Below are 18,687 nucleotides of genomic sequence, written 5' to 3' on the forward strand. Positions count from 1 at the left end.
AGTCAGCAAACACTGCTCCGGGTGTGAAACGACTGGGAGGTCACCCTGTGGTCTGTTGCCTCTCAGATTTGTTGCTGTCTTCTTCTCTCTGTGTTTGCTCAGATAGGAGTGATTGCTGCTTTGCTCACGACCATCGTTGGGGTCATATCTGTCAGTCAAACATGGGGACAAGAGTGGGATGTCATCCCTATCTCCCTGCAGGTCAGTAGAATAAAACACTGAAAGCCCTGAGACCATTGAAGGCTTGACATCAATACAGGTTCAGAGTGATGCGATGCACAGAACCAAGCTCCTCTGTTATTTCCACATGAACACAAAGTCTTTTGGATGCAATAAATAATAATTTAACTACATTCAGACTTTCAGTGCCATGGAGGAAAATATGAGATGTTACCTCTCATTTGTAATGTTTTGGGGAGATTTAAAAAGATTTTACTTCAGTTTACTGCACTAATATCGATAAATAATGACAAGTTAAAGAAATGAAACTGTCAATGAATTTTCAAGGATTACTGTCATTGCATTAAAGAGAGAAAGACAGAATAAAGCACTCACTTCACTGTACAGGTTGCCAGAGAATAGATAGATTTTCCTCCCTTTTGCTCGAATTACACATTCTTTTCAACTCAGTTCCTTTTTTATTACATATTATGAACAAAATTAAACCATTTCAACCAAACTTTGAATGTGAGGGAAAAAAATACTAGTAGGTTAAATGTTTAAAGTATGTTGATTTTTTTTTTTTTCATTTGTACTGAAAATGGTTGAAATTCTTTTGAATCACATGATTTTTGGCAGCTTGGAAATTTGCATCTTTCACACATGATATTGAATCATGAGGTAATGAAGCGGTTTAACGTCTGTCGGTTGCAGCAGCACATGTGTTCTTTTCTCTTGAAAAATCAATGAAGGCATCCGATAGGACTCTTGTTTTAAAAGCACTTTTGCCAAATGGGAATCTCTGTTTTATCTCCGCCTCACCTCTTACTCACTTCCACTGGTGCGCGGTCGATCGTACAGAGGGATAGTGTGTCGTCAAGACGGCCCAAACAATTGTGAGGCACATGAGCCAGCAGGATGTAATCTTTGTCAGATTACAGATGCATTGTGTTACGTATGTAATTGTCTGAATTCAGTCATTAATTTAATATAATTTGATGAGGAAACTAAAGAGATCCCTTCTTCTGGATTCTTTTGCCTTCCTTATATGAAATGATTCAATGTCAAAGAACATTGTAATGCACAAAAAAGCTTAAACATTGCAAACTGTGTGAACTGCACTGTGGGGACAAGACACTCGATCCACGTTCACCCTGATGACATGGAACTGTTAAAAGATACCCGAGGAGTCGTGACAGGTTTATAATTAGTGTGTCTGTGCGAGATTGTTCGGCACCAACATTGTGTGATTGAAGCAAACCTACAATTCCTCTGAAAATGAAGCCATTAGATTTGAAAACCTCGACAAATTGCAGCTGTTTTCTCTAAATAGTGTTTCCAATGACTTCCAATGAAGTCTGGATTATGTCTGTGATTCCATGTCTCTGTGTTCCTTTCCCACCACCATCTGTTTTTCTACCTCTCTATATCCTCCGCTCTTCTCTGATTAACCCACCTGTCCAGGCTACAGGTCCGTTCCTGCACATCGGCGCTCTTATTGCGGTCACTGCACTGTCTTGGATTGTGGCCGGACAGGTTGCCCACGCAGAAAAAACAAGTATGTTTACTACTGAAACACAGAATACACTTTTTCTTTTTCCCCCTTACTCAATTTCAATGCCTGCCTTCGGACACGGACGAGAAGAGGAGTTGGTGAATGATTAACACTATGCAGACAGAGGCCAGGACCTGCACCCAGGGTGTCCGAGATAACAAACATTCCTACGGCCTCATGTGATGTTTTCCTGCCAGGACACCTCGAATTGTTTTGTCCTTGAGGCCAGCACTCTTTGTGGGGATTAGCAGCCCTGAGTGTGTGCTGGAACTCACTGTCTTTGGTGTCTGTGGCACAAAATGCACTCCCAATGGAACTGAAAGTCATTTTCATACCAGTTTTTGCTGTTGCCAGATGGTAACAAGATTATTCACAAATAGAAGAGTTGATCATGTCAGTAAGGACTCTTTAAAAGACCACTTCATTGAGATGAAGACGGACATGGCGTTTAGAATGTTGCTTCCAGTGAGACACATGCCGCAGCTGTCGTCATCCCCAAGAACAGACAGATTGTTGGGAAAGTGTGAAAATGGATTACTAGTCCTTCTTGATGAAGTGATAATATCACATTTAAGAACTCTACCCTCCAGCATCTCCATAACACACAGCAGCAAAGGCTGTGTATGTGCGCGTGTGTGTGTTCTTGTGGATGAAGACTGAGTCTCCTGTGTGTAACAAGAGTTGGCAACTCAACCCCGCCTCCGAGCTGACCTTGAAACAAATCCATCCCCCTCTTGTGTGTGTGTGTGTTTGTTATGTGTAGGTGTCTACACTCATAGCCATCACTGCTGACTTCCACAGAGGTGGGCGCAGGGAAACTCTTATCTCTTTGGCCCCGGATAGTAGTGTTGATATTCAGCCTGCCAAGCCATAAACATTGCTAAACATCCAGTCTAGTTTCTAAATCTTTGTCACAATTTTGTAAAGGTTTGATAACGAGTTCATGACTGAGTCTTGACATTTTTGGTAAAGTGACAAAGAAGACAAACTCTGTTTTAAGTGAATTCAATCCAATGTCTAAGATAAACTAAAGGCAGCAGCTTCTTTTTTGATGGATCACAATTTTAAAAAGAAAGTGTCGTTGAAAGTTGACACTAAAATTTTTTAAATGTGAGTGAATGGGAGAAAAATTGACCAGACTTTCACCAATAGATTGCTGTACTGTTTAGATATTTCTGTTCACTGTTACTGTAACAACTACAGCTATATTCATTTGAAACGTCTCATCAGTGTATGTCTTCTTTCAGTGTTCCAGGTGGTCGTCGTGCTGCTGTATCTCAGTGTGTTACTGGGCCTCTACGCGGTGCCCTTTTATATCAGTTCCCCCTGCATCATGGACCCCAACAGCCTCAAGCCGCGCCCTGAAGTTTTCGGCCACCAGGGCGCCCCCATGGTGAGCAGCAGAACACACACAACCTATTTAAATGAATTGCCTTGCAGATGTTTTCACATTACAAAATACTTGGTAATTTTTTTCCCCTTTGTGCCCCTTTTGCTTTTCTTGTATTGCACCTTCCAGAGTTATCTCGTCCAGTATCTGGTTGAGTAGCTGAAAATAGTTCAGCCTTTGTTTCTTAGACATACAGTTACAATAAAATAGTGATTGAAGATAGATCATTATTAGATTTTAAGCTTTATTTCAGATTGTGCAAGTTTGGTCGGAAGGCCACTTAGAGATCTTATTAGACTTTAGAAACACTGAATCTTGTTTTTGCTCTTAGTGTTATGTGGAGGGTTGTTTTGATTGCTTTCAAATATTACCTGCAGAATGATTAATGCACCAGCGCTTGGCATAACATCACACTGAGTGTTATGCAACTCTTGGAAGGGAAAGGAAGGTGGTTATTGGAAACAGTCATGGACACACCCTGCTCCATGTGGTATTTGTGCAAAGCGATCGATCTGTGCAGTGGAATCTAAATTTAGGTGTGGCTCTGCAAAGCTGTGAGAAACTCAGGCAGGGAGAAGGACGGAGAGAAAGATACCTCCTTGGTCGCGGTTTCCCAGAATCCATGTGTATTGATTACAGGATCATTCCTATCCTGTGGTTCCCAGTCAGTAGTTTCGCTCACAGTGTCATCGGAAAACAGCATGCGAGTCAGGGATGTTTAACCTGCCTGCTTAGTATCGATCATCACTGTGTCCCTGTGAGTTAAAGAGTGCAGATTTTTTTTCTATTTTCCGGAATCCTTTGAGTTACATACAGCTGTAAAATGCTACCATAATGTTCATAATTTGTCTGTGTTTAAACAGAAAAATACCATATCCGTTACAAATCCATGTATATGTCCTGCCACTCTGCTTGAGCGCAGTCTGTGCTCAGCTAACGTTTTGTTCGTCCTTCAGGAGATACGGTTCACCCAGGAAAGACTCAAATTACATCATTGTTACTGGGCTATGTGTAATTATGTGTTTCTCTTTCACCATGTGTCCGTTTCCAGCTCGCTCCAGAAAACACACTCTGGTCCTTCCAGCGAGCTCTGCAGATGAACGTCACTGGCTTGGAGGCTGACGTGGCTATCAGGTACACACACGCGCATGCACACACAGACACACACAAAATCAATACGGCTGAGAGATGAGGCAAACAAATGAGGGTTTGTTTACTGTGTCACGTTTCGGCCTGCCCTTATTTGATCTTGTGGATTATGAACAAGGAGGTTTTTCATGGGTTCGGGTTCAACATGTACCATGACTGAGAAGTAAACATGGTGCAGCAGAATGTGTTGCTTTGATCAATTATCTCATTTGAATTCCATACATAAAATAATGGAATTATATTCCTGATTGAACCGGTAATAACAGAATACCATTTCATTGAAAAATACTGAGAAAAGTAAAGTATTATTAATATTTAAACACGATAAACAAGTAAATGGCACGATACATACATACATATAATTGCTTTCTAGAAAGTATGCACTGACTGGCGTAAACGTAGCAAAAGATCAGAATGCCAGCAGTGAGATGAACGCATGATATCGACATAATGAGAGATGACAGGCCGAGCTCAGAGAGACGCACTTGTAGGAAGAAATGAAATGGGGTGGGTGGAAACTGGAGTGGCCGTGGTGAGATGACTCGTGTGTGCACGTGTCTACTCATGCATGTGCGGTGATGGTAGATGACTGACTATGTAACCACAGAGTGTTGTTGCTATCTTGTTGCTATTGTAGGGTGTGGAGCTCTTTTTTTGGATTTTTTTTTTGTCTCTCGCTGCAGTGTGTCTTAAGATCGTTGACTGTGTTCCCACAGTTCCTGCATCTTAATTAAATGTGCTAGCAACCGCTTTGGCTCAGCTTGTGTATGCAAATGCATGTTTGTGTGTTCCCCGGACTCCTTGCACAGTCCTGAGAGAGGTGACGGCTGCATGCTGCTGACAGGTGAGCTTCTGACTGTGCTGAGTAATTAGACCTGAGGACAACCAGAGCGACAGAGACTCCAGTCCTGCAGGAGGCCAGACACACACACATCCACTGTTAATACTCATATTTCTATGCAATATTTCAGTTGGAGATTGTAGTAGAGCTCTTCATTGTACTTTTTCCGATAGTTCGACTGTCAACTTATTTGTACAACAAACATCTCTTTCATTTCTTTTCTGCTCATGTTGGTTAACGTGCCACTGTTTACCTTTGCAAGGGAAAATCGTTTGATATTCAAATACAAGACATCTACATTGAGCTCATTTTCTCCAAATGATTTATTTTAAACAAAGTCTCGAACTAATGTGAGCGATAATGGCCACGTAGCGCTCTTCTGTATTTAATGTCTAATTTAATGAGAGTTATTTAGATTAACAATGTTAATCCCGCTCTTCTGACCCACCAGTACTGACAGCGTGCCTTTTCTGATGCGAGACCTCACCTTGCGGAGGACCACGGATGTAGAGAAGGTTTTCCCAGACAGACAGATGGAGGATGCTTCATACTTTAACTGGACAGATTTGCAGCAGCTGAACGCCGGGCTGTGGTTCCTTCAGGTTGGTTTGTAATAAGAGCTGAATTAATGGGTTATTTTGAAGCCATTTCAGCTTTAACTGGCAGCATGACATGAGGCAGTGATGTGTGATAGAGGCCATCAGCCCACTGAGTCATGACTGTTCTGTGTCCTCACTCATTCATCTTTCATAACGTCGGCCCGTTTCATTAAAACAGTAATATTCACTCAGACATGCAGGCCGATCAAGGTCATCGAGTCATTCAAAATAATAGTTTATATCAACCTCATTAAAGAACCAAACCAGTGGACCACACACAATGATAAAAAGCATCAGGAAGTGTGCGGTAATACCAACTATTATCGTGTCCAATTATTCTGTCCTGCACAGGTGTGTGTTGAACACGTCCACTGCATGTTGCTGATCTGTGTTTCAGTGCAGCCCACACACAACTTTCAAATAATCATTCACTGTTTTCAAAGATATAACTCTGAATGCACACAATAAATATATTGTTTTTTGTTGTTTTTTTTTAAAGCGGCATGTTTTTGTCCGATGATGACAAATCTTTAATGTTAAATATGACAGACAACATGGAGTGTCGGCTGTTTTTGTTTATGTGATCATCTGGCTCATTAACAACAATAACAGACAAAAACTGTGAGCCTGGTGTCAAACTAATGCAGTGGCTGTAGCCTCGATCTCATGAGAAAACACCCTCCAGAAAAATGGCTTTCCCTTTCCGAGAGGCTTCAAGGAGACCGAAGCTAAAACCACTTTTTAATATGTGAGAGAAATCATTTTTTGAGCTGTATTTTTAAAGAAGCCTCGATTGAGTGGCATTTCATCAAATCCAAAACAAGCCCTGAAAATGAACCCGGTCGCCCCCTTTCAGTATTTTCTTCTGAAGCCTCAGTTTTTGAAATCGGATTACTGTGAAGACATGAAGACAAACTTGGATTGTGTCAGTATTTGTTTGGATCTTCATTACTTATGCCCTTCTTCTTCTTCTTCTCAGTCTGTTTGTGCTGCACGTGCACACATCCAGGCCAGATTTTGTTTTCCAGGAAACGCAGTATCACTCCAGGCTTTCTTTTCACAAGGAAATACATCGTGGAAAAAAATAAATAAAGTAATCTGATGTTTCTTTTTCCTCTGAGGAGTGAGAGAGCAGTGAAGTGGAAAAAGATCAAACTCAACTAACCATTTTGCTATTTCTATGTCCTGTAGGCGTTGCATGAAACACATGAGTATTTTATTTTTTTCGTAAGAAATGGTTTTAAATGTCTATATATTTTATGACGGGCTTCGATTAATGAAACAGATTTTAGCAGAAGGACAACAGTTTTGTTTTGTTTTTTTCCTCAGGATGACCCCTTCTGGACAGTGCACAACCTGTCGCCGCACGAGAAGGATCTGATCGCCAATCAGAGCGTGTGCAGCCTGGAGCAGCTTCTCAAGCTGGCCTCTTACCACAACAGCACTGTGGTTTTCAGGCTGCGGAGGCCTCCTCCGGAGCACCCCTGCTATCATAGCTGGATCAATGATACTCTTCAGGCTGTGCAGCAATCTGGAGTCTCTCCTGACCTGGTAATGAAATCACATTTAAATCCTTATACCAACCAGGTTTTTATCATCTCAACTGCACCATGTCTGTCTTTGGATTTTAACAGTACTTCTTTCAACATGTTTGTGCCTCATCCATTAATTTTATCCAGGCAAAAAACTAAAAACTAAATTTCTTGAAATGGCTGATTGTTTTGCTGTGGTTAGGTGATGTGGACCCCCGATGAGCACAGGGCTCAGGTGGAGGAGCTGGCGCCTGGTCTGATCCAGACCTCAGTGGAGAAGCAGACTCCTGAAAGCCTGCAGTACCGCAGCATCAGCAGGCTGCTGCTGAGATACAACCAAGTTAGCATCCAGGAAATCAGGTGCGAAGACACCGACGGGCCTCAAGTGCCCGCTCAGCACTGTGGTGACGATTTATGTTCAGAGAAGCAGCTGAACGTGTGTGGCTCTTTTCAGAGACTTCTCTCAGACTCACATCAACCTCACTCTCTACACCGTCAACGAGCCCTGGCTGTACTCCGTCCTGTGGTGCAGCGGGGTGTCGTCGGTGTCCTCAGAGGCCCCGCATATCCTCAGAAAGGTGCCTTATCCTCTGTGGCTTATGGTAAGGACTCATCGGATAAAGATTTTTTTAGTTCTGCAAACCTTTGAGATTCTTTTTGTAATCTGTTTGTAGTGTTAACTGTTTAGAGTTAACTTTCATGTTTCAAGTAAGCAGAGGTTCGTACTCTGTTTCTGAGCTGCTACTCCTATATATGCCTTAAATTGAACTTTATTCGTCAACATCAACAAGGGATCATAGCTGTCGGCAACAACATCCTCCCAGAGTTCAACACTCATCCCAGCACAGCAGAAAAATCAGCATCATCTTGTGAAACTCCTCAACTTGGGTAGCACTCACACCAACAGTCTGTGGCGTTGTTTCATCCACCCTGTACGTGCAGCCTGGTTTCTCCATCTGTGCCACCATACGGGAACTCTGCATGACTGAAGAGTGGAATCGAGTCTGCCAGAGTGTGTGATTTCAAAAGTACATATTGAAGGAGTATCCTCAAAGCTTCAGATGGATGTAGAGTTTGCATAGTTTCCTGTGCATGTGTGGGTTTTCTCCGCGTACAACAGTGTCTTCCTACAGGCTCAAAACATGCATTTGAGGTTCACTCTAATTTTCTCAATGTGTGAATGTGAGTGAGGCTGCCTGTATCTCTGTTCGTCCTGTGATGGACGGCGCCCCTGCCTTTGCCCATGGTCAGCTGGAATCAGCTTGACCTCCTCGCAGCCCTGAGTTGGATCAAGCTGCATAAAAGATGGATAAATTAATCATTCTGTAATAACATGATTCTTGACTAAATGCCAAAAATTGATTTCCTTCAAATCTGGTTTGGTTTGTCAGTGGTTATATTTGGGTCTGATTTTTCCTTTATTTTTTAAATCAGCTGTAACATAAGCTTAATTATGGTACATTTTGCCATCAGACAGTGTTCCTGTATGTCTTGTGTAATAAATCCAGGTAAAATGTCTGGATTCAGCATAAGATTTTGCCATGTTCACAAAAAATGTTTAAGCTCACCTGCTACAATCCAACCTGTCTACAGTGTCATTATGGCTATTTTTCAGGCTTGGCAGAGAAGCACAGCCTTTGTGTGTGTGGCCTGTTACCACACAGTCACTTATCACCTTTGAGTTTGGCAGAGTAAGCCTAATCTTATGCTGAAAATGATAACAGTTGCAGGACAAACATTAGTCTTCCCGACTAAAAAAAATAAATAAATCTGTCCTCTCAATGCAGTGTTTCCCAACCTTTTTTCCTCGCCCCCCCCTGCGCAGCACACAAAAGCAGGAACCTTCATGATAAAGTGTTTGGCAGTTTCCCAGGTCTGCTTCGGGTTCTGTGCAAATTGAATTCCGAGTGCCTCAGAGCAGGCGAAAGCCATGGACGCCCGTGATCTCGAGCAACAAGAAATGATTGAAGCCGTTACAGTTCGATTGAAACAAGACAGAAATGGTCGGATAATTTGCAGGAAGGCTCCAGCTGATCACAGGTGACTCCAGGGGGAGGGTACAGTTCACCATGAACAGGTCGACCGTCTGTCACGTGGCAAACACAGCGAGACACACAACCACACATGTTAAAGCACCACTTATTGTTTGTAGCAGCTGCTGCTGTGATTAACTATCACCACTTCTACACGCAGTGAATCAAACCCTCAGCCTCATCACTAAGTCGACTCACATCTCGGATATTGAACCTCTCAACCTTTTAGACTGACCACAACAGTAAAGGACACGAGGAGCAGAAGATCCATAAATACACCACATATTCATATTCACACTTACCTTACTTTGCCTCCTGTGTTTTGTAGATTCTAACTTTAATGCATGTCAGTAAAATTACTGCTAAGAAATGTTTCGAATTAGAATGGAAATGAATCATTTCTGTATTGCAAAAGAAGAAAATTGTCAATTTTATACCATTTTAATGTTGCAGTTCATATTGAGATTTTTTTGTTCTTGGTTTCTAGCGCCCCCCACTGGTGTATCATGTAGGAAAGTTGTTAAGGGGAAAAACCCAAGTCCACTGAGACATGGTGTGTTTTGTGTGTGTTTTCAGAGGCCCAATGAATACTGCCTGATGTGGGTGTCTGCAGACCTCATCTCCTTTGCTGTAGTCATAGGAATATTTGTCCTCCAGAAGTAAGTACACACACCTGCACACTTACCTGCAGACAGATTATGTGAATGCTTCTGCAAGGATAAACATGTTAAAAAAAAAATGACGTTTTTTTTCCTGTGTAGATGTTGAAATGAGCTGTTATTTGGTGTTTCTGCTGCTCTTGTCTCTTTGTTCCTCTGTTTACTCACAGACAAGATGTTCAGCCTCTGCACATGTTTTTCTTGACTAAAGCCTTCACACTTCTGCAGCCTCCCCGCTCCTTCTGCTGATTGGTTGTTTTTTTGCAGCCACTCCGGAGACAGATGTCCTGTCATCCTGTGGATGGAGGATGTGTTTTTCCCCCCTTCTTCTTTTCTCCTCTTCTTCATTACTTGTAACCGTCCAGTACAAGTTTGATCTGCTTGGCCGAAAGCTCTTCTGTAGCTTCTCTCTGCTGCCCTAACCTGATCTCTCTCTCTCTCTCTCTCTCTCTCTCTCTTTCTCTCTTTCTCCTTCCCACATCCTTTTGTCCTTTTTTGTCTTTCCTCGTCTTCTCCCCTCTGCCCGATGCGCATGCTCTTCTTCTCCTCTGCTGCATTGTGGCATCTTCTCTCAGCTATCATATGATCAGGTAACTGGGTCGGCCGCTCCTCTGACCCAAACTCTTCTCTCCTTTCTCCCTCTTTCTGCCTCTGTCCTCGTCATCACTCCTGTCATTGTTTGGAGAGTTTTCTATTTTTAAATCTCTCATTTCTCTCTCTAAATTTTCTTTCTCTTAATATTTAATCTCATTCATCTCTACATTTTTCTCCTTCATTTTTTTTCTTTCCTTTCACATTCTCTGGTCTTTATCACCTCCTTCTGTCTGACCTGAATCGTACTGTACTGCTGAATTCTCACACGGCCTGAAAAAAAACAGTGTTTCCCCCCCACACACACACAGCTCAAGGTATTAACGTCTCCAGTAAGATTATAAATTCATCATCTCTCTGATTAACCCAAACGACTGAATGTGGAAACTGAAGTACAGCTCTGCGCTCATTGAGGGAAGTGCTCCGGGATTGGCTTTTGACGCTGACGAGTGAAATTGTGGCTTGTTTGCATTTCTGTTCATACGTCAGTCGCAGTGACTAATGCTCTTAGCCTTCCAATTCAATTAACCTGGTTTCATTAGAGCAAGGATGCTGGATTTATAGACAAACGATTTCTTTGACTGAAGGCAGAGAAAAAGAAATTCCCAAACTGAAGCAAAATGTCATTGAGATTAATTGAGAGTAAGTTTTGGAGACATATGCAGGAAGCGTAGAGTGCTTAATAATCAGTTAGAATTTATATCAGTTTAATTGATACTCTGGTTCCATTTTTGAAAAGATTTCGAATAAATAAGTCCTTAATAAGACAATAAAAATGACCTTTCAGACACCTGCTTTCAATGGGACAACATGCTCTCCTGTGTTATTTCTACATACTGCAGTGTCAGTGCATGAGCCTGAACTAAAACAGAAGTGTGCAGTGACATTGTGATGTCTCCGGGTGATTTCTGACCGCACGCACCACCCCTTCCTGCAGGTATCGGACGAGCGGCATGCACAGTTACAACCCTGAGCAGATCATGCTGAGTGCTGCGGTCAGGAGGTCGAGCCGAGACATCAACGTCATGAAGGAGAAACTCATCTTCTCTGGTAAGAAGGAAGTTGCTCCTGAACAAAGGAACTAATGATATTACAAAAAGGGGATCTGTTCATCTTTTTATCACATATAAACATGCTGAGTGTTCACAATAGATTTTCACAGTATCAGAAATGAGCTGAAGCAGTCTGTGAAGACGTGCAGTTTATTTTGAAATTCACTCACCCAGTCAGCATGTCACTCAATCCCAGCATGCATCTCTCTCGAGTGTCTGTGAATCTTCTCCCCTATCCTCTTCCTCTCTTCCATGTTGAAGGTCAACCCCAGTAACCGCCCCCCCTCCTCCATCCTCCGTGTGATGTCCATCCTCCCACATCTCCGCCTCTTCTCCGCGAGCCCTTCTTGTATTCCATGCATCCCTCGCTGTCTTCCACCTCTGTGCCTCTTTTGCCCCCCCCCATTCCTCCCCCCTCCATCCATTCATGCATCCACCCATCTGCACTCCCATCCTCATCCCACAACCCCCCCCCCAGTGGAAGTGACGCCTTGTATGGGGAGCTTGTAGGCACCCCGGTCTGTCTAGAAAGCCTCTAGTGCTGGGGGTCAAAGGTGAGTGTTGTTTGTAATCCTACATCTTTTTTTTTCCATCACCCCTTTTATCATTCAGTGTTGAAGTGAATCACACTTCTTGTTTGTTAATTTATCTAATACCTAAAGGTGACAATTGGTAGGTTGTATTCAGGCTTGCTGACTTTCTTTTCTTCTTCTCTGGCGCACTCTAGAGGTGCAGAATGGAGTTGGCACTGCTGAGGAGCTGTACGGAGACAACGGCTACGACTACTACACCAACCAGGGCATCAACCAGTGACCCAAAGCCACCCAAGAGGTGGAAACCCGACATTCACACCACTGCTGTTTGTCAGAGTACAATTTCTTCCTCCTCCTCCTCCTCCTCCTCCTCCTCCTCCTCTACCCTAGAGGTGACAGACTGCATTCGGCACAAGCACCACCCCACCCACCCACGCGCTACGTGTACATTCTGTAAATAGTCCCAGTCAGACATGTTGAGTATGAGAGCGAACTACAAGCACTTTTTAATTGGTGGAATAATTCTGTGGCCTCTGCCTCTGTCTCCTCTGCTTCTCATACCTTCAAAGCAGATCTCAGATTTTATTTTGAATTCTAAGCTACTTTTTTTTTTCTTTTTTTTTTTCGTTTTTTAATTGATTGTTGTTTGAGGCTCCTTAAATGGTGGCCTTCTCTTCGCCATTACATTTCTTAACCAGGCTTGTTGCATGAGGAGTTTGCCTCCAGCTCATTACTCTGTCCAGCACTCCTCTGTGCTGTAGTTCCTTAAAAGTACTGACGTTTATATTTAAAAAAGACCACACACACACACACACACACACACACACACACACACACACGATCTGTTTACAGAAGTTCTACCTTCTCCTCCAGGTGAAATATTCACATGGTGTATGTAAGAGTTGTTTGACTCGGTGCCTCCCTGCCCTTTGCCTGCTCGGTGCATGACTGACCGGCGTGAGCTGTGCTCCCAAGACGTCTCGGGAACTGGGGGGGGGGGGAATTGTCTTGTCATTATACGGTAAATGATGAATGTGTATGGATTATTGTGCAGTTTTTGTTTTTGTTTTTTTAAAGATGTGTATTGTATTGTGTGTATTCTGACAGCATAAATGTATATTTTTACCCCGTGTGCAGTGTTCTGTTGAGTGTGTTGTACAGTGTATATACAGGCGAGCCAGTGGTTGAGATGTTGCATTCAACAGAATTGATATTTGAAAAATGTGATATTTAAATGACTTTAGCAATAGTCTGGTCAGAGTATCCTTCTCCTTCTCACACAGCCTTTGAACTGCAGTTCAGTCTGTGGTGTGGTCGTCTTTAAGCAAAACGCATCTGAATGTTGGTTGCTGGTGTAAAACTACGATAAATGAAGTGGGTGCGAACTGTGAAAATGAAGCTAGTGTTTCTGAAACCTGGTCTTCAAAGTATTTTCTGCAAAGCATGTTTGTAAATGTCTCCTGTTTCCAGCCTGCTATTACTTTCTGGGCAAACATGCAGGGCAGTCTGGGAAGTGGGTGAGCTAATCCAACCGAAGGTATCGCAACAGGCAGCGCACGCCAAGACATGGATTGCCTTTTGTGTTTACTTTTTATTCTTGGAGTATTACTGTGCCTCGGAAGTGAACATTAAAAAAAAAAAAAGATCTTCTAAAACAAGCTTCCTGGACTGTTTTATTCAGCTGTGATTCAACTGACTGAACACAAGATGGAGCTCAAACTCAGTGTGTCACGTGTTTGAAACATTGTGCAGAATCTGTCCACCAAAGAATGCAAAGAGAGGCACTTGGAATCTTTTTTTTTTTATTATGTTAAAAAGCAGATCAGCTTGACTTGATGTTATTTTTATGTGACTATACTGCTTATAGTCCCTACTTGCATTAGAAAAATAGACCCTAGTATTGTGTTCTAACAGTATCTTCACTGGCTGGCTCTGTTCCATCCAAGTTCCAGTTTTATTACATGAAATACCATCAGTGTGAACTAGAATGGGTGGAAGTAAGATTCAGAGGCACCTTCTGAAGGAATGTTTAGCTGAAGAATGGCAACAATTGCTCAACCGTCACGGACACACACAAAAATACGGAACAGAAATGGAAATCAACTTCCAAAATGTGCAATTACAGGCTTTTCGTCCACCAGAATTAGAAACTTGTTCTCATGACTCGGCTGTTGCAGGGTCACACTCTGCATCAAGCACACAAGTTCCTTCAGTGGGACTGCTGAAATCCTATCGACGGCAGCAACAACTAGTATACACACTCAACTCTGACATGCAAGCTGGGTCCACTTTAGGCCATTTAAGTCAGGAATGCACCATTGCACAAAGAAAAAGAAGAAGTTAGTTTGCAAGAGGAAGTCCTCCAAGTGCAGCGCTGAATCTGACGCCGCCGCTTTCTGGGGCAAATAATCCCAAATGCATTTCACTCGGGTCAAAATGTGACGAGTGTGTGTTCATCTTTACAGTACTGAGTGATAAGGCTCTCTCTAGCATGGCTAGCTCTCCTCACCAAAGGTAAGGAAGCTTTATTGCAGTTAAGTCCCATCAAATTATCAAACGTAGCAATCATTTGTCAAGCATAATAACTGCATACTATATTAAATCTATACTTTTTCATGATATCCTAAACTGAAGGAAACGTTTGGAGGTATGGTATTATTTTACTAACCTGGTCCACTCCAGATTAACTTGCGCTGTATGGCACCCCTGCTCTAAATTAATTCATCATACTTGTATTGAGGTTCCCTTCTGTGACTCTGGGCGAAGCATTAAAGAGCTGAACAGAGAGCAGCCGCTCTGCAGCAGTTCACCTCAGCTCCAGCAGAATAGCAGCTTTCTGAAAAGGCACAGGCACAAACCTTCACTGGACAAAATGGAAACATAAATTAAAGGCTCACATACAAAACACAGCTAACTAAAATAAATAAATAAATAGCTGAAGATATCCTAGCTAGTCTTGAAGTCTTATTGTTCCCTGAACTGAACAGTATTTCGTCTCGCCGCTCTCAGCTCAGATTACGGATGTCTTCAGAGTGTCACCGAGTTCTTTCTGCTCTACCTCAGTAAATACCTCAGCTGTCTGAAACTCCGATATCAGTTACTTCTTTAGGAATGTTGTTCTCTGTTTCCGTCACCTTTCACAGTGGAGGAAAGAGCTAAAGATGGACTAAACACCTGGTGAGTCTTACAGTGACGGCGCTTGGTGTCGTTTCTCTCACATCAGCAGATTAAGCCCATTTAGTGAAGCGAGCAACAGGAGTCAGTGGGATGTCTGAATTATCTTGGGGATTAGCTGAAGTTCGTCTTGCGGAGGTGTCTGTTGGGGATTTCTATCGCGCTGACTTGTAAAGGCCAGGAGCCGCCCATGATGCCGGCCTGAATGGCCACGCCTGTGACCACGGCCAGGTCCGGGTCCACCGACGTGTTCGGCTCCTTCCCGAAGAAGTCGCTGATCAGCTTCCTGATCCGCGGGATCCTGGTCGACCCCCCAACCAGCACGATCTCGTCCACGTCCTCCTTCTCCAGGTGGCCTTCGGCCAGCACGGTCTTCACGGGGGCCAGGATCTTCTGGAAGAGGTCCTCGTTGAGCTCCTCGAACAGCTGGCGGGTGATCACGGCCTGAAAGAGGACGGGCGAGCGTTTGGGGGAGTCCGTCTGCTCGGCGCTGTGAAGGTGGAGGGGCACCCTGACGGTGGCACTGGGGTGGATGGTGAGGTTCAGCTTGGCGGCCTCCACGGCCTGCCGCAGACGCTGCACGTCCTCCTTCAGGAAGGGCGTGGAGCCGAACTCCTGCCGGACTCGCTCCGTGGTGTACTGGAGTAACCGCTGAGTGAAGTCCTGACCCCCCAGCTTGTTGTTCCCTGAAATTAAAAAGGAGCCACTTCATGCATGTCCAGTCCAGGTTGAGCTGTTGCAGTCCTCACCCTGATCTGCTGTCTGAGGACTCTTACCTGCCATGGCCCTGGTGAGGAACATGCCGCCCTGCTTGTTGAGCAGAGACACGTCCAGCGTCCCTCCCCCGAGGTCCACCACCAGCACGTTAAACACGTCCACCTTGTGGAGTCCGTAGGCCATGGCCGCAGCCGTGGGCTCGTTGATCACGCGCAGGATCTCCAGGCCTGCAAATCAACGGGGACGTCAGGGTGCATGCATACTTGTTGAACTATAGCTTCTAAAAACGATGATCCTGAGGAATGAACCTTAATGCATTAAAAAAAAGTTTTCTTCTTTCCCAAAAGCTGAAACTGACCGGCAAGGTTGGCCGCCCTGACGGTGTAGTTCCTCTGCCTCTCGTCAAACTCGGCGGGGACCGAGATGACAGCCTTCTGCACGGGCACGCCCAGCTGCAGCTCGGCCATCTTCCTCATTTTCAGCAGCAGCCTCGAGCCGATGAACTCCGGGCTGACGGTGAAGGTGTGGTTGGTGGAGATCTCAAACTCTGCACTTCCGTTGTTGTTTATCACCTGGAGGAGAGCAGCAGAATAAGAGTCAGTAATTTAAGTAAGAAGGGTAAAAATTAGTTGAAAATTAATTAACTTAAAAATGGCAAAGAATATTAAACTGAGCTGCTACATTTTAGACTTTTTTGCGATGTACTCAGGAGATAAATAGTGTCTAATAATAGATGCAAGTGTTAATGTGATTTTAAAAAATGTCTATACAGACAATATTTCGCTGCAAATATTCTCGAGAGGTTGATATGAGGGTTAAATGCAGGTCTGTGAATACCCCATACGCTTTTTTTCTGCATACATCAGCGGTAACTGAGCTAACCAGCTGCACACTGGGTAACAGAGATAAGAGATGATCTCCTGTGAGAACAACACCTGCACTTTGTGAAACTCAGACGCCGTCATTCACAGGAAATGGAAAAAGTTTGCTAGTTTGTGAGAGATAAGTGAAGAGCGTTCACAAACCACCCAGTCGACTTCATTAATTCAGCTTCCTTTCACTCTGATGCAACTGGCCGTCATGGCTGCTGTAACACCATAACTGGTTGAGCTAAAAAAAATTTAAACTTTAACAGGCTACAGGTTTCTTGAGCTGTAAAAACGTGTCAACGCAGTTAACATCAAGTGACATTACAATCACTGAATAATAGAACGCTATAGACTGATTAACACACACTGGAAATATCTATCATCTTCTACACATCTTCATCCAAACAGAGTCACTGAAGTTGATGGCAGCCACCTCAGGGTGAAGGCAGGTCAAAGCTCCAGTCAGTCACAGGACCAACACGGAGAGATTTCTCACTACCTTGAAACCATCCTCAAAGTTTATTCAACTCAAAATACAAACATGTGTACTGTAGTAGTCTGTGCAAAGGGGCAGTCAATGCAAATATGAGGTGATTACTCCCTCAGAAAGCTCTGAAATGGATATTATGTTATGAATTCGGACAAAAAAAGAGAGGAGATGTTTATGGAGAAAAAGGCATTTGCGCACAGTGATGCCTTCATGTCTCTCAGTCCACACTATTAAAGTTATTTGCGCCTACTGTTTTTAGTAGCTCAAAATTTAAATGTTTTTTGTATGACCGCAAACGAACTTGATCAGCAGGTTCGTTAAGGTATTGCCGTGTTGCTTGGGAGAGCAAAGCAGAAACTTTAATAAATACAATGTCCTATTCAGTCGTAATGATATTGTAACGTTGTAATTCACAGCTCCTCCTCTGTCACCTGAAGGCAGCACAGAGCCTCACGCACCATCTCGTGACTGTTAGTTCATCAAAACGTGGCTATTTGACACCTGGTTGAGTGCACAGCTCTGGTGGATGTCTGAAACGATCACAGTATTGTTTTGTGTAGTTCTGAGGATGAATTCATCGAGAGTGACCCACCTTAAACGGGTACCGAGCGCTCTCCTGCTCCAGGGCGTCCGGATCAAACTTCTTTCCAATAAACCTTTTGGCGTCGTAGATGGTGTTCTGGGGGTTGCTGTCGGCCAGGTCGGCGGCTTGGTGCCCGGCCAGCACCTCGGTGAGGGTGAAGGAGACGGCGCTGGGGATGCTCTTCCTCCCCTCCTCATCGGCGATCACCTCCACCTGCCCGCTGCCCGGGTGGAAGACGCCGACGGAGCAGAAGGTGGTGCCCAGGTCCAGGCCGATCACCCGGGGCTTCGGGGGCGGCAGGTACTGCTGGCCCAGGTACCCCGCCAGGAACAGGGCCAGGATCACCGAACCTGCACAAGCGAGACAACACGCGTGAAACCGGCGAATCCAGCCTCAGACGCTAACGTGGCACCAGCCAAACAGACACCGGGGCTTCGTCTTACCGATCATGGACACTTCTCCGGCCATCGCGAGTCACTGTCGAAGCTACACGCCGCTGAATTCTCTCCAAAATAGGTACGAGATTATTGAAGTTTCGGCAAAGCGATGTTCGGCCGCGACTTCCCGGTCACCAAAAATATACACGTCAACAATGTATGACTACACAGGAACTCTGGGTATTGTAGTTTAAAACAAATGACTGCAGTACGAAATGAACGGGGTAGTAGTTATTTTGGACTACAGCTCCCAGCTGTTCCAGCGCGAGGCGACGTTCAGTGACGCATCATGTTTTCAACCAATCAGAGAGAGACACAGAAAGC

At 44.0% G+C, this 18,687-nt stretch overlaps 2 protein-coding genes across 4 annotated transcripts in view; one reads left to right on the forward strand and one right to left on the reverse strand.

Moving 5' to 3' along the window:
• Positions 1–13,453, forward strand: part of gdpd5b (glycerophosphodiester phosphodiesterase domain containing 5b) — a 39,668-nt gene extending 26,215 nt beyond the window's left edge. The window contains exons 6-17 of one of the 3 annotated variants that reach the window (XR_003932795.1): positions 103–201; positions 1,624–1,717; positions 2,962–3,107; positions 4,156–4,238; positions 5,546–5,696; positions 7,023–7,244; positions 7,428–7,585; positions 7,680–7,827; positions 9,835–9,917; positions 11,446–11,558; positions 11,822–12,114; positions 12,288–13,453. Coding sequence is in view for 2 of the 3 variants with exons in the window: in XM_030108220.1 (XP_029964080.1) it covers positions 103–201; positions 1,624–1,717; positions 2,962–3,107; positions 4,156–4,238; positions 5,546–5,696; positions 7,023–7,244; positions 7,428–7,585; positions 7,680–7,827; positions 9,835–9,917; positions 10,493–10,507; positions 11,446–11,558; positions 12,288–12,373 (1,398 nt within the window). In the remaining variant the exon portion in view is untranslated. Of the gene's footprint in view, positions 1–102; positions 202–1,623; positions 1,718–2,961; positions 3,108–4,155; positions 4,239–5,545; positions 5,697–7,022; positions 7,245–7,427; positions 7,586–7,679; positions 7,828–9,834; positions 9,918–10,492; positions 10,508–11,445; positions 11,559–11,821; positions 12,115–12,287 lie in introns of all 3 variants that reach the window. The other 2 variants (XM_030108220.1, XM_030108221.1) reach the window with 2 other exon arrangements.
• A 389-nt stretch (positions 13,454–13,842) lies between these two features.
• On the reverse strand, positions 13,843–18,504 carry hspa13 (heat shock protein 70 family, member 13). Its single transcript, XM_030108222.1, has 5 exons — positions 18,370–18,504; positions 17,936–18,276; positions 16,343–16,556; positions 16,044–16,211; positions 13,843–15,953 (listed from the first exon to the last, which is right to left on the reverse strand). The coding sequence occupies exons 1-5, from the start codon at positions 18,392–18,394 to the stop codon at positions 15,382–15,384; spliced, it is 1,320 nt and encodes a 439-aa protein (XP_029964082.1). The 5' UTR covers positions 18,395–18,504; the 3' UTR covers positions 13,843–15,381.
• Between the last annotated feature and the right edge of the window lie 183 nt (positions 18,505–18,687).

Source organism: Salarias fasciatus, chromosome 14, assembly GCF_902148845.1.
Source record: "Salarias fasciatus chromosome 14, fSalaFa1.1, whole genome shotgun sequence".
NCBI classification, from domain to species: Eukaryota; Metazoa; Chordata; class Actinopteri; order Blenniiformes; family Blenniidae; genus Salarias; species Salarias fasciatus.